This window comes from Lepidothrix coronata, unplaced genomic scaffold (assembly GCF_001604755.1).
Source record: "Lepidothrix coronata isolate B3197 unplaced genomic scaffold, Lepidothrix_coronata-1.0 Scaffold43, whole genome shotgun sequence".
Classification (NCBI taxonomy): Eukaryota; Metazoa; Chordata; class Aves; order Passeriformes; family Pipridae; genus Lepidothrix; species Lepidothrix coronata.
In genome coordinates this window covers 2,125,688-2,141,156 of record NW_016690223.1, presented here as the reverse complement: position 1 = coordinate 2,141,156, position 15,469 = coordinate 2,125,688, and the positions used below count along the sequence as shown (strand labels likewise).

At 42.6% G+C, this 15,469-nt stretch overlaps 1 protein-coding gene across 8 annotated transcripts in view; it reads right to left on the bottom strand.

Moving 5' to 3' along the window:
- Positions 1-15,469, bottom strand: part of FOXN3 (forkhead box N3) — a 207,898-nt gene that overhangs the window by 97,320 nt on the left and 95,109 nt on the right. For all 8 annotated transcript variants that reach the window (XM_017813829.1, XM_017813826.1, XM_017813831.1 and 5 more), the window contains exon 3: positions 8,876-9,012. In XM_017813829.1, coding sequence (XP_017669318.1) covers positions 8,876-9,012 — 137 coding nt within the window. The remainder of the gene's footprint in view (positions 1-8,875; positions 9,013-15,469) is intronic.

Sequence of the window (15,469 nt, the reverse complement as noted above, 5' to 3'; positions counted from 1 at the left end):
AAATGCAATTACACTTTTCTTTTAACTATATATATATAAAGTAATTGGAAACACTACTGGGGCAAGCCCGGTTCAGCATGCAGGTGCCCCCTATGACTGGAAGATAAGGAAATCAGAGGATTTTGTTCAGGTCAAAGACCAGCTGGTCAGTCTGCAAGGTCTGAAGGTCAGTCTACCTTCCCCTTAAGTTCAAGGTCTTCCAACTCTCTGCCTGCTGACCCAGAGCCCAGGCTGAAGGTTCACTACCCAGCTCAGTTTTGCACTTGCGATGGGTAATGCAAGACTAGAAGGGTCACCTCAATCACCTGGATCCCCGTTGTTAGGATTTTCCACAGTCACACTGTGAGCAGCAACAAAACCTGTCCCTCTTACATTCTGCTTCCCACTAACGTCATGCAGAGAGAAAAGGAATTGATTCTCACTAGCAATGCTCATCTCCAAGGAAATTTCTCTATGGACAATCAGCATTTTTATGGTCTATCTGTCACCTTCTGTTATGACCCGGGGAGAAGATGGGTCACCCGCAGTCAGTTCCTCCAACTCTTGGACTCTAGTGGACTGTCACAAGACAATGAGGAGCTGCCAAGCAAGTCTGCTTGGGCTCTTCCCTTAGCCAAAGCCTCTAAACCTGTGGCAGAACTGATATTCTCAGTGGAATACTGCATATGGAACAAATTGCTTACACAAATATTGGGAGTTTTGCATAAACTGCAACAGCTGCCTGTGTTAAAACATGTTCTCTATTACCTAATATATATTCAAATGCTAGGTGAAAGGATGAAAGGTCCACGCAGGTTTTTGTTTAAGACAGAGCTAAAATTCTTGGAAATAGTCAATGCACTTTACTGTTGTTTAAACAAATATTAAATAAACAATGAGGAGTTAAACTGTAAAATGTCTTAAAATCATAACCTTTAGAGAAAAGCCAACCCTTACCTACCTTTGAAAGATTCTCATTTAATCAAAACAATTTTTATTCACAGAATGTTTATTACTATTAATAAGACTAGACACTGCTCTATGAATGTCAGTCTTACAACAGAACTAAAAATAAGGTGACCTTCCCTGTCAATCTTTCTTTATACAGGCACTAAAGCAAAGAAAGGTACAATAGATAATAGAGAAGTCAATAAAATCTAGAAGAAAAAAAAAGAGAGTAATTAAAACTAAATTTAAAAATTTAACTTGAGTTCTGGAAATAAAAAAACTTTTTCTTAATCCAACAGCAGTAAAATGTGACATACTATGATACTATTTGCAGCTTCCCAAGCTTCATAAGTGTGTTTTCAAACGCAAAAGTCAAATGATTTCCACTATGGTAATATTGTATGATTAGCAAACACGATGTTCATGAAAGCCACTGTTCATCACACAAACCCTCATTCCTGAGCCTTAATTTTCAACTACTAAAACTTCAGTGAACTGTTGTCGAACACTGCACAGGCTTCCCCACCCACACAACTGCTGCAGTTGTTACAGCAATGCAATGGTTATTAATGGGATGAAGGGTGAGAGATGGACTCACACCGCCAAGCAGCCAAAGGAGAGGTGTCCCCCAGGCTCTCTTTTTGCTACACCGTGCGACGCACGCACTGCACAACCCGTGCTCTCAACGCACAGCACACACTCTGGGGACAGAAAAGAGGGACGAAGAGCTGCAGAAGACAGTCTCAGAAGCACAGCACTCACATGATTCAAGTTTCTGAAGACAGTAACTAAGTCAGTGAGGTCACTCTTAACAATTTTCATAGGGAAATACCCAGAGCTAGAGAGGATTTTACAAAGTAACAAAAATTTCAAAACACATCCCTAGACTTTCCTTTTCCCATGGACTGACTGGAAATATCTACGGTACCATTCCAAGTTATCTTTGGAATAAGGCTATATTTATCTACAGAAGGCACAGAGGAGGGGAAAAAGAGCCTAAGAAGCCAAGTAACTGGGAAGACTGTTCAACAAATGGAACTATGAAAAATAACAACAAAGCAAAGACCTGGTGTTTGCCTGGCATCTAGAGAAACATGAAAGGCTAAGAATGTTGCTTTGAAGTACTTTATCAAAAGTCTACACATGTGCAGACAAAACAAAGACTCAACCAAATCTTCATGTATTTGGCAAATGGGAAACGACATTTTTTCTATTTAGTGGGTATGAATGAGAAAGAATTGAAAACATCTCAGCTGAGAAGACTCAGAAGCATTTAACTAATTTTGAGAGGAATGAAGATGTGATTAGAGGGTTATTAGTATTTCCATCAGCCATTCCTGCTGAGCACGAGGATGCTGCAGAAAGGATGCATGAAACTGCTGTGTGAAAGAGATGATAGACTCAGACTTTCTTCTCTTCTTTTTCTGTCCAGGATCTGTAGCTACCTTTCCCAACTTATCATTGTCCCCTACACCTCCCTCATACTATAAGATACTAAAAATAAGCACCTTTTAAAAGGTAAGAGTCGATCTGTTTTGTTTTCGGAAACTATGCTCAATCACTTCCTCTATCACAGAAGTCTAATGGCTAGAGAGCTGATAAGAATATGTTAGAAACCAAGTCCTGGATTGGCAAATCCTCAAATATATATGCACTTATCAGTGCGTTCACTCAACCAAAAGTTCTCTTTTCCTTTGCTATTCATACCTGGCACCAAACTGAACCAATATTCTCTAACCTGCCAGAAAACAGACATAAAGCTGCGTAATTCCAAAGTATAGATGCTCTTCAAATCAAGACATGCGACGGTGGCAGAGGGTACATTTTGGAAGAACTTGTGTTCTCTGAGACCTCTGAACTACAAAAATATCAAAACAAAAATTCTCCAAAGACTCCACCTTAACACCACACCAAGAGAAGAAAACTCTTTCTTACTCTGCCCAGGAAGTAAAATATCTAGGTCAATCTTGATAAAGTGGTTGTAACATGCACACAAATTACTAGTAGACTGTTCTATGGTCAGCTTCATTTCCTATTGAAAGCAAAAACAATAATACAGAATTAAATCTGTGTTTCCAGACTGCAAAGGACAACCAACTAATTCCTTTTCTAAGTTCTTTCTTGCAGTGAGACACCCTGCAGAGTCTTTCAGTGAATGGGTAAAAATTGTTTCACCAGCTTCACTAAATGGCCACAGAAGATAATTTCTGATCTCAACTTATAAAGTGTACAGATAGGAAGAATGCTTATAATTTGCCCAGTATGATAACCTACAACTATTGACTTTGATGCAGATTTAGCTTCAATAAGCAACTGCAAAAGGTCGAAGCTTGAGACAGTAAAATCAAACCTGCAAATATTTGAAGCAGTTGTTCCAGCAACAGCAGTTTCCTCAGCAGCCAAGAGCTGCTCTCCACGGGGAACACGTGTCTCTTTCACATCCCTGTAACATCTTCAGCGTTCCCCAACCTGAGGGGGCTCTATGCAAACCTAATCCCGACAGCATGTGGCAGTGACTGTTGGAGGAGGTTTTGCTGCAGAAGTGTGCAGGGGGCATGGGGGACCTGGGGTGGGGGTGCAGCGAGGGCCTCACACAGGCACTGCCTGGGAGCTCCTGCCACAGGACTGCCCCTCACTCTCCTCACTGCACGTGGGGGGCTCATACTGCTGAGATGGAAGCAGAAAGCCAGGACTGACAGTGCTAAGACTGTGTGTCTTTAGTCTCAAAATAGGCAAAATGCAAATGTAAGTGTGCCCAGGCCACCTCTCCTGCCATTTACCACAGGGCTCACAGTGATGGCCATCACCTTCTCACAGTGATTTGTGAATCTTGGATTTTCAGGAATACAGCTTTAGCCACCAAGTTTCATGAACTTTTCATTGTGTCTCTATGAATAAATCTCAAAACCCTAACCCTAACCATAAAGTCCACTTTTCTTAATCTCTGTCTCCAGAAAAAGAATATTTTTGTCAGAAGGAGGTATCAAAAGACAAGACACTGGATAAGTGAAGAATGTTGAAAGAGCTCATGGCAATTTTTTGGAACCCAGCAGCAGCAAAAAGTGATAAGAGACACTAAATTTGATAAAACAGAAGCCACTTTAAATGTTTTAAATTCCAGGCTAGCAATGTTTCATAAGACATGTAGTCACTCACATACCTGCAGGCTCTCTGTGATCCACTGGCCCACCCCTGTACCTACACTTCAACAGGGGAAAGGGAATGGAAAACTAGATGATGAAGCCATGCACATTTAAATGAAATACTGTTCTGGGAAGTGACTACACAAGCTGCAGAGGTGGTTTTCTGCTGACTCCCTGTGGGGCCTGTTTCCCCCCCATCACCAAGACTGCAGCACTGGCCGGGAGTCCAGCAGTGCAGCAGGATGGCTCTGCAGCATCCGCTCCACCAACCACCAGCAGATGCCACATACATCGACTGCCCTCCAAGAACCAAAACCATGCTGCAGGTGAGTTCTTGCTACATGTTTTCCCATCAGTTTCAACCCTGCAAGGCTCAAGCCCTCTCTACAGAGGGCAGCCCAGCTGAAATGCAGTGATGCACGCCAGAGGAGGCATTTTTCTGATAGGAGTGCTCTGATGTGCACAGGTGGACTTCATATCCAAAGTCAAGCACAAATCTAGTTCAGGACTAACTGGGATCTCAATTCTTCCTGAAGCAGAACCAAGCTCACCCAAGGAGTTGTTCCAATGGGAAGGAGCAAACTAATGAGGAACTCAATGAAGCCTTTATGAACAGGCAGGCGGGGGGGGCAGCACACAAAAGAAACACCTCTTCAATTTCTATCTTGGGTATGTTAGCAATTGCATCAGTTATAGGGCAGATGTGTCAACATTTGCCAATGCTCTAACAAATTACAATTAACAGAAAACTCTGGAAAAAAATGAAAAGCCATGAAATGATTATCCACAAGTCTATAAAGGGATCTAGAATACTCCTGGGTGGTCACCCTAATCTTCAAAGATTTTTTATCACTCAGTGAAACTAATAATTTCTGTTATTTTAGATTACATTTTCTGATACTTTTCAGCAGCAGAAGGAGAAATAGAATTGAGAAATAGGCCCATGTAATACAGCCAGAGAAAAATCCATTCCAAGATCCCCTCTAAGCGCTACTGGAAGAGAAAATCCCACCCACGCTTCAGTTACAGTCAGGAAACTGGAAATAAAACATATAAATGAAATATCAGGGCACTGACTTGTATATTTACTTAACCAAGTTTGTGTCTACAAATATTTCAAGGTTGCTATTGCCAACACAATTGTAAATATTTAAAAAGAAACACATTAGACTAAAGTACTATTTTTGCGCACCAAGGAGAAAGGGTTTTTTTAACAACCATATGTATCACTGTCAGTTCACTCTTGAAATTTATCATAAATTGCACTTCATGACAAACACTTCAATCACAAGAAACAGATAAAAATCCAAGGGGTTTTGTTTGTTTTTTGGCATGAGTGTTGTTTTTTAGGAATACACATCCAAACCAATTAAAATTAAATAATTCAATTTGCTATATTCTTCTTCTCTTCTTCCAGCTTACAGATAATCTTTGCCCCAAATTGCAGTAGCAATTCACACAAGTGAAGTCTGAAGTTCCTTTTTATGTACAAACACAGCAAGGTTGCCTTTTTCCCAGAAACTACGGTCTTCTATGCACGTAACCCAATGTAACCCAAATATCCTGGTTTGAGTTATGTTTTATTTCAAATGCTACTGGTATAAACTGACCCAGCCATTCAAACGTGTGTTCACATCATAAAACTCTTTCATAAAAGGTCCACCCTTTTATGCTTATGCAGGAAGCTAAATTATCTGATGTAATTAACTCTGCTCAGAAAAGGAGAATTTGTGTGTTTGGTGATCATCTTGCCTGGGATATTTTTATAATGCATTCCTCCACTCTGTGCTCAATTCAACCCTAAGCTGCTTACGCAGATACTAAACAGAACATGTGATTCATTTGTGCATCTTTATTCTTTTAAAACATCTGATAAAGACAAGCAATAGGTCAATTTGCCCCCCTGGAACTGCAACAACTGACCCTTATAAATCTTGTAATTCTTCTAATTAATCCCATTCCCAGAGGCAGAAGTAATACTGGCAAATTATCTGGTTGCAGATATATTTCATTAATATCAGGTGACAGTTTCTCTTAGTTGTGGGCTTCCGCTATGTAAGATGGATGGACAGCAAAACCCCTGCCATCCAAGGATTTTTTCTATATGTATTGTCCTCTCCATCAGAAACATTTCCCTTGGAATTCGTTACTATGACAATTTATTGCTCTGGAGATCTGACTATGGTGGACTGGATTTACATTTTCTACTCTTACTGAAGTCTTTGTACACATGAGAAAGCAATCACACATCAGATTACTGGGGTTTTTTTCAAACACACATGGAATGTTAAACTCCTCATGAATATATTGGAAATATACTCAAAAAAATACCACGTAACTGCCAATCCAGAATTAATTCAAAATTCACTGATAGCCTAGACCAGCTTCATGTTGATGTTTTACCAGACATTAGTACAAGAATGAATAAATAAATATTTTAGAATACTATGTGAAGATTGAGTTTTATTTAACAGTGGAAATGCTGACAGTAAATGTCAACTAAAAGTAATGGCAAGACCATAGTTTCTTCATACAAAACCCGGCCTCCTTTGAAACACAATACCTGTGTTTAAAAGGTATTTACTCCTGCAGTCACGCAAGCTCTTTGTTTTATGATGCAGTCATTACAAGGAAGATTCCAAATCACCTGACAGCATAAGCAGTGTAGCAGCAGTTCTGACGTTCCATGGTTTCCAAGGAGAGGAAGTTTCCCTTTCAGTTTTGAGACTTTTGCTAGCCCACTCCTTTTCCCTCGCTCAGAAGACAGCTTTGCCATTTGTCCAGCTACAAATGGGCATTGGTGAAAGCAGGCAGTCTTTCAAAACGCTTTCTTAAATCCCAGGCTGTCTATCACCTTCCAGTACACCTCTCCTCTCCCACTCATGAAAACAGGCCATGAGGTTCTGGACACCCACTCCACTGGAAGAGGGCAGCATGAGTTTTACCCAAGGTCTGAGACTCTGCAGGCATCCTTTGCTCCACAGAGCAAAGACAGAGTGGCAGTGGGCCAAGGCTGTGCAGGATCAGGATGGCAGAGCAGCAGGCACATGGCTGTGCAGGATACAGGGCAGCTGCACCACTATGGGCTCCCCGACATCCAGCCAGGGTGTCTCTAAGGGCTCATCCCTGCAAGTATTGCTCACAGCAGCACTGCTGCATTGCTTCCTTCAGCATAACCCAAAAAAGCTCCTGCCAGCAACATCTGCCAGCAGATTGCACAGTGGTTCTGGCAAATCCAGCCCATTGAATCAACACTTGCTTCAGCCATAAAAAAATGGGAGATCCTCTGGCTTTTACCTGCATGTGTATGCCGGATTTTTTTGTTTCTAGGGATTAGAAGAGATCAAAATCCCTCCATTTCTATGTCAGATGTGCATTACACTTCTACTTGATATGGCAATATCTCAATAAATCTGTATGAGCATAATTAAAATACTCTTAAAAAGGCAGCAGTAACGATAAAGTGAGGCTCATGGAACACGCTTTGTTCAAATGTACAAATTACGATTTTAATCCACTATTTAAATTATTTATCTGTCCTTCTGCAGAGCACAGTAGTGGGGGTACTTCCACAGGTGGTGCTAGGGACAGTGTTTCCCCAGTGGCCCATGGGACATGCAGGACAGCCGGGCCGCCGCCTCGGGAACCCCCAGCCCTGCCATCCCCCGGTTTCAGACCAGGGGAACCCCCGGCGAGGCGGGGGATCCCCGCGACACAGCGGCCGGCTCCGGGTCCCCATTCCCAGCGCCGTGCCGGGATTACTCGTTACCGCGGCAACGGCGCGGCCGGGCCCCGGCGGCCTCGTGACGCGACAGCGCCGGCCCGGCCCGCGCGTTGCCGGGGAGATGCTCCGTCGCCACGGCGACCATCACGCCGCCCTGCCCGGCCGCTGCCCTGCCCGGCCGCCAGCCTCAACGATAACGCGGAAAAAACAATAATTAAAACAAACAAACAAACCCCCCCACACCTCGGACGCCAAGAGAGCCGTCTGCGTCACCGCTCAGTCCCGGCGCTGCTGCGGGCTCTGCTGCGGCTGGCCCCCGACACCTTCCCTATCCTGAGGAGTGCGGGGCAACACGGGCCATGAGCAGCATTCCTGCCCCGGCCGTGACACCCTGCCAACGCTTGGAAAAAGTGAAGCAAAGAATTTCCGTATTAGCAGCGAGGAGAAAGCAGTTCTGCCAAAGCCCAGTGCTTGCCTTCTCACTTGGCGGATGGCAGCCGTAGATTCTCTCTTTGCAAACGTTTGTCATGAAAACCAGATCAAAAAATGCAAAACGAGTGGAAAAAACCCACCCCATGTCTGTTTCACTGAAGCAAGGCAGGCAATCCGGGCTGATCCCAAGAGCCAGCACTGGTGCCCGTCACACAAGGGCTGGTCATGCCATCTGGGTACAGGGCTCACCTGGACACCTCCCGCCTGCACAAGCAACACCAGCCGCGTACTTCTCTTGGGAGGAAAAAACAAGCCCATCTCCACTGAGTGAGGGTACTGCGTTTTCATAATAGGGACAAGTGGCCACTTCGGTGCCCTCCATTTGCTTATATGCACTTAAATTTCAGGCATTCTTTGCCAAGTGGCTCTGTGGCTCTGGCAGGAAGACTGCAGGCTTGCTGATGCCAGGCAGGGGCATGGCAGGTAAGGTGTCCTGGATATAAGGCAAGGCTGCTGCCAGCACTCCTGGGCTTTCTTCACTAGCCCAGTTCCAAACTGCATCACTTAATTACAATGAACATCTTAGCCAGGATTCACACACAACATTGCATGAAAACATTTAGAGTTATAAAAAGCATCTAGTTCTTACCTTTGATATGCCTGAGGAGATGTGGGAGGTGTATTGAACACATGCGAATATGGGTGATAGGGTGTCTTTTTCAAAGCCTGAATAAGATTTTGTCTATATTCTGGGTCTATACACCACAAGGACCCCTTTCCAATACTCTGCAAAGAAAAAAGAATTAAAAAAAAAATCAAATATTTGATCTAATGGCACAGCCTTATTTATTTAGCAGTATTTGTCAGTAGAAGCAGTGGGTTTGGGTTTTTTATCTGACAGAAGTGAACATAGTTTGCTTGCCAGAGATTATCGCTCCATTAATAATGTATTGCAACTGTATGATTTAAATCACACTTCTGAGGGGGAAAAAAGTAAGAATGAATGTTTGGCTGCTCTTTCCCCCCCCTCTCTTGTTACTATTGAATATGATTTATTAATATCTGGCAATTTCCCCATCACCTCATACTGGAAAAATAAGAAGCTACAGTTTAACTGTTAAATGGAAACTTTGAAGAAAAGTATCTTCTTTTTGGAAGTGATTTTCTTTTCCTTTTGCTGTTATACTAACAAGAAACAAGGCTAAGAAGGAGGGGGTTAAACAACCCAGCAACTGTTTTAAAAATAAAAGGACTTTATCCTTCAACCCACATGACATCAATGCCATTATACTACAAGAGGAAATTAATCATCTTTTCTCCCCTGAGGGGAAAAAAATACCCCAAAAACCCAAAACAAACCAACCAACCAAAAAAAAAAAAGCCCATAACCATTTAAGCGTGTTGTGAAACTGCGATTGGCTAAAACAACAGTTACTGTAGTTACCCTTTCTGGACACACAGAGCAACACAAGCGGTCAATCTGTAAGGCAAAGACTAAACTAAAATTCAGTATTTATTCTGCAGTTACAAGCAGTGAAATTTCAGATCTTGTCTCAATCCCATCAGAGGTCAGGCTGAGAGGATATTTTGAATTGTTTCGTGTGAGTTCTCAAACACATGAAAACAACTTTCCCTCAGCTTCACTATGAAAGCATACAGAATGATAGCTCAGGAGGAACCTTGGTCTGCTTGAGCAAATAAAAAACCCACCAATCCTAATTGTTGACTGAACTCCACTGGCAGCTCTCGAGGCATTAAGATAAGATTTTATGGTAAATGATGATGTTTTCTGGGACAGGTGGGGGAGGCTGCGTTACCACCTCTTGCCACTTTTCAATCCAGGATCATCCCTTTTCTCAGCTCCAACTTCTATCAGTGGAACAAGGCTCTCAGTTCACATGTTAAAGAACAAACACACCCAGACACAAACACAAAATCACACCAGAAGTGGGATATAACTTTCTTAAGCCATAAGGAAGACCAAGAACAGACACTTGTTTCCTTCAAAAACTTACCATCTTTGCCCTACCACCTCCTAAATGCTCCTCTGCCTCACCAACAGCTTTAGGATACACAGTGCATTGCAACGTGTTAAGTGCTTACAGACCTCCTTCCAAGCATACAAAGAGAGCAAATCTGCAACAAATTCTCCACAAAAACAAATAAATGGAAGAGAAAAATCTTCCCCACTGGATGGCTGTGTGGGTGCACATAGGAAGTTCACAGCACCATGTGAAACTTGTCTCCAAAGAAAAGTAGACGGGCTGGCACTACCCACAGGAGCTGTAACAGCTTTCTGTCAGAAACAAGCACGGCTGCTGGAGGGGATGGAGAAACCATTCTCTGCATGCTGCTCTGGGGGAGCAGAAACATGGGGCCAAGCCTCTTTCAGGATGGCAGGGTTCAAGCCCATCTCCCCCATTACTTCCCAGGGGTGCCCTACCACAAGGCCACAGAAGAGTCTAAGGGAAGACATCTTTCAGCTCTTGAAGTGAAGCAAGGCCCTTGCATAGCCAGAGATCAAGATTCAAAGGGCTAGAGAGAGACTCTCTTGGACTCTCATCTCAGTAAAGCACTGCAGCTGGTGACTGAAAGATCCATTGCTGGTCTCAGTGGTGGAAGCTGTGCACCACACATCTCAAACCAGTTTGCAAAAGAAGGTTGTTAGGCTTAGCCTTCTTAAATATGACACAATGAGCCAGACACTTGACACGATAAGCCTAGTAAGTGACTTTTTTAGGCAAAGGACAGAGTCAAAAATAGAATCCAAACCTCCCAAATTCCACTTCCATGCTCCATCCAAGAGCCAGACGAAGAACATAAAATTTCCTTTTAAGTAAGCAATGTGCAAAACTAGAAATGTTTTTTCAGGAGAAAACCTTCATTGGATTCCTTACTTCTTACAGCATGGGATAAGTTGGGGAAAGAAAAAAAGCTACACTTAAATACCATCTACCTTACTTGTACTTACTGGAACACAATATATTGTTTCCAAACTTCTCTGGTTTTTTATTTACTTCCAAGATAGACTTTTCATGTACCTGGAAGAGATTACTCCCCAAAACCATCAGAGTTAGTTTAAGCTGAGGGCCTTATAATATGAAGTCACTACTGAAGAGTAACTTCAAAACCTTTCATTACAGTTAAGATAAATTTGTTTGGCTTGCCTGTATTCTTGCAAAAGCCAAAAATAATCTCACTGAAAAACCGAAACTCTCTCTCACAAAAAGTATTGAGAAGAATTACACTCCATTTTAAAAAAAATCACTGGGAAGGCAGATTTGCTATATTTTCACTGCAACTGAGCTGACTTATAATATACCAGCAAAACCAAATGCAGTTTAAGGCAAAGCTCGCCAACCATGTAAAGTTCTCTTTTAAGACACTTATTTTTGTTTTTCTACAATCATGTAAGAGAGCAGGAATAAAAAGAAAGCTTAAGGGTCATCCAGTTAAGAATCCTTCTTGACTGTTGGGAGGCATGAAGAGCTTCATTAGCACTCTGTTTAGATTTGTCATTAGTCTTCCCATACACAGAGCAATCACAGGAAAGGAAATCACTGGCGCTCAGACCCCTCGGTTAGTGATTAATTTCCATCTTATGACACTTGGTGTGCTGCTTCACTACCTCCTCCATGCCAGAAGTCAAAAGTGACTCCAATCAAAAACCAGCAAGGAAGGGTCAAAAAAAATAAATCCCTGGATTACATTTGTCTCCCAGGCAACAAGTAACTGAGCAGTGGATAACAGCCCCCTGATCATCTCAGCACTGGAGTGCTTTCAGACCTCCTGACATGCTCCCAGGGCCAGGCACAGCCACCTCCCTCCTGCCAATCACAGGGTACAGCTTCTGCATTCATTCCTGGTTAAGGTTAATAAAAACAAGGGGAATGTTACTACAAGTCCTCTTCACATTGTCAAAGAGTAAACTACAGTTGCATGTAAACTATTTCAGAAGTGTTAATAGGGAGAGAGAGCAACACAAACTTACCCCAGAGAAGTTTATGACTGAAAACTTTATTTTAAAAAAAATCCTTTTCTACTAGGAAATTGCTACTCCTTTTTATGTCACTTACTATATATGTAGATTGTGCCATGATATTGTGTACTAAATCCCAATTTATTAATACATTTGCTCTTTCTCATATATACAATTCTGATTGCCTCCCAGCCATTAAAACCCACGCATTGCCATGAAAAGTTACATGGTACGCTCAGTGTTCAGTCAGTTTTTCTCCCAATGGACTGCATACAAAAATTTTAAATCCTACTTTACACAATCTATTAGTATCTAAATAAAAATGTTTGGTCGTTTTTCAGTAGAATTGAAAAAAAGACTGAAATAATTAAAATGCTGCTTGTCAGCTCTTTCAGTTGTTGCAGCTGGGAATAAAAGCATTACCCACTATTAAAACTCCTCATGATAAAGATTTTGCTTCCATGTACCTCACAACTAACTGCCCAGTCTTACGTATCAGATACCGTCTGCCTGAAGCTCAATTAAAAAAAAATTATGCATTGAGCTCTTTCCAAGACCAATGGCTGGGAAAAAATACATAACCCATCTATATAAAAATTCCAAATAATGTTTATTTGAGGAAATTTGTTCCTTGGTTATTTTAGCACAGACTTGAAACGTGTTAGGAATGCAGCTTTTTCCCCCAGATTTGTTCTTTTCATTGCCATAAAAACAGTCTGGCCAAAAGAAAGCTTTGAGAAGGGAGCAGATAGAGGAACCACAGAACATGTTGGCTCAGGGGGAAGTTGGCAATTCCAAATTTTACCTTCTGAAGCTCTGGTAATACATTCACTTTGAATCCACACCAGGGAGGAGCAGCTCCAGATGCCCATATCTCTCACAGCAGCAGCATCACCAAGATGGTCCCTAAGGGAACAGACCCCTAAAAAAAAAATATCTCCCAAAAGGGATGTAGTGGGTGGAGGGGTCCTCCCATCTCCTGCTGCTTCCCTGATCCTCGCTGCACTGTCTTCCTCCCTAATGTCTCGCATATGTCTGGCCTTTCTTCCACAAGCCCATTTCAAGTCATTTTCTTCAAAGAAAACTATTCTGCTCACACAATTTGATGTCATTTAAACTTATTAAGCTGGCTCACATGAAGGGTCTCATGAGCATCCAGAGCTGCTGCAAAGCAGGGGATGGATATGGAGAGCCAGGGAGGGGAATGGAAGCTCTCCCCTTCTGCAGCAGGAGGTGTGGTGACACCTCCATGCATCTCTTGGAACAGCACACTGAGAAAAGAAAAACAGGACTCTGGCTGGACACAAAGCAGCTTGTAACATGAATGGGAAAACCAGTATGACATAGGGCGGGAGTACAGGGGAGAGCTGAGGTGAGCTAGGCAGTAAGGCTGGCACACAGCCCTGATAAAAAGGCCAGGCCATGCATGTGAGACCAGAGACACCAAGATGCTGGGCACCAACATAGGGGTAGACTGGGAGGAGAGAAGCCAAAACAAGACCCATGGCTGACCCCACAGCTCTGCACAGGCACCTAGGTTATGCAGTAAGCTGAGAATTATTAAACAACAGTTTAAGACCTTGCTACTCCAAACAACAGCTCTCCACTGAGCAGATCTGTCCTCTTACTTCTCCACTACCAAATGAGGAGGAGGATGAGTGGCCATGGCTAGGCTCTTCTCAACAAAACTATCAACAATATGAATCAGGCATATGGCAGCTACACAGGCTGAAGTGGTACAGATGTACACCATCTGAGAAATATGTCATGCAGGCTACAGGGGTACTTCAGTAACCATAAAAGCAAACAGAAAAGGCAGAGATTTCCTATTATTCAAAAAAGGGCATTTCCAACTAGCATCTGCAGCCTCAAGCTATCAAATCTTGAAATCACACCACTGTGACATCTGTCCCTGCCTAGCTTAGTGCAAGTTGCTGCAGTCCTTAACACACGACCTGTGAATAACATTAAGGACACCTGCAGTGATGAGGAACCTACCTTTCAGTGTCAGTATTCACCATTACATATCTAGTTTTCTCTCAAGGATGAAACCTACTATTGTTACAGGAGGTGACCTCTTTGCAAGTAATAATGGAGAGATTATTGGGTATCAAAGGTTCTTACTCCAAAGAAATACTTATCCTGAGCTTATTGTGTCCAGTTACGCTGCAACAGCAGGCTTGAAGTAAACCTTTCACACAGATTTGCCACCAAGCTAATCCATGGGAATGCCAAACAACTTCTACAGGTGTCCAAGTATTTTATGAGCACAGAAGTGTTTCTACAGGATCAAAAAGAACTGGAGGATAGAACTATCCATATCACCACAAAATTTAAAACAACCATTTGACTAACTACAGCCAGGACCAGAACCTGAAATAATAATTGTTTTAGAGCAGAAACACATTTCTGAACTTCTGTGTCTGCACCACACCAAATGTAGCAGCACTAAGCCATCAGCCACCTTTTCACAGACTCTGTGTCACTGCTGACTGCTCACACCTGTGCATGAAACCTCTGGGAGTGGTGAGAGCGTGCCCAGGGCCGTCAGGCAGCAAGGACCTGCACAAGCGCTCAAGAGACTGCAGTCACCCACAAGACAGCAATTCTGGAAGCCTTGATTAAAATGGGTTTCTGGTTGGTTCCCAGGAAGAGCAAACTAACATCAAGAATTCCTCCTAAACACAAATTCCCCTTTTCTAACCTTCTAACAAAAATGTATTTAACAAGAAAAATGAGGCATTTTCGTGAGGAAACAGAGAAGCAGGAGGAAGGGAAGTAAAATACTTTCTCAGTTGCACCTCATGACCCCCTGCCTTCAGCTCTGAAATACACTGAGAGGAACACAATAATCACTGCAAAATCCACCTCAAGAGAGAATGACTTGCTTAAATAACTTTTTGCACTATGCAGAGAAACTGCCAAGTGACTTAAAAGCCATTCCACAATACAACATCACATATCCTTCACCAAATATGTCCCTACTCTTGAAGGTCTGCAAACGTCATGCAGGCACTATGAGAAAAAAGTGCTTCGTGATTACAAAATTCACAAAGGCTAGAAAATGCAAGCCTGCTGTGACCACTGATACTGTGTTGAATCAGCACTGCAACAGCCAGGGCAGAGAGGTTTTTCAATATCCAAAGAGAACTTGTGCAACCAGGAACACTACTCAAAGGCAAGCTATGTGCCATTCACTTGCAGACAGTGATGACAAGAGTATGCCTCACCTTTTTCGTTCAACTACCTGTCCCTCACATTAGT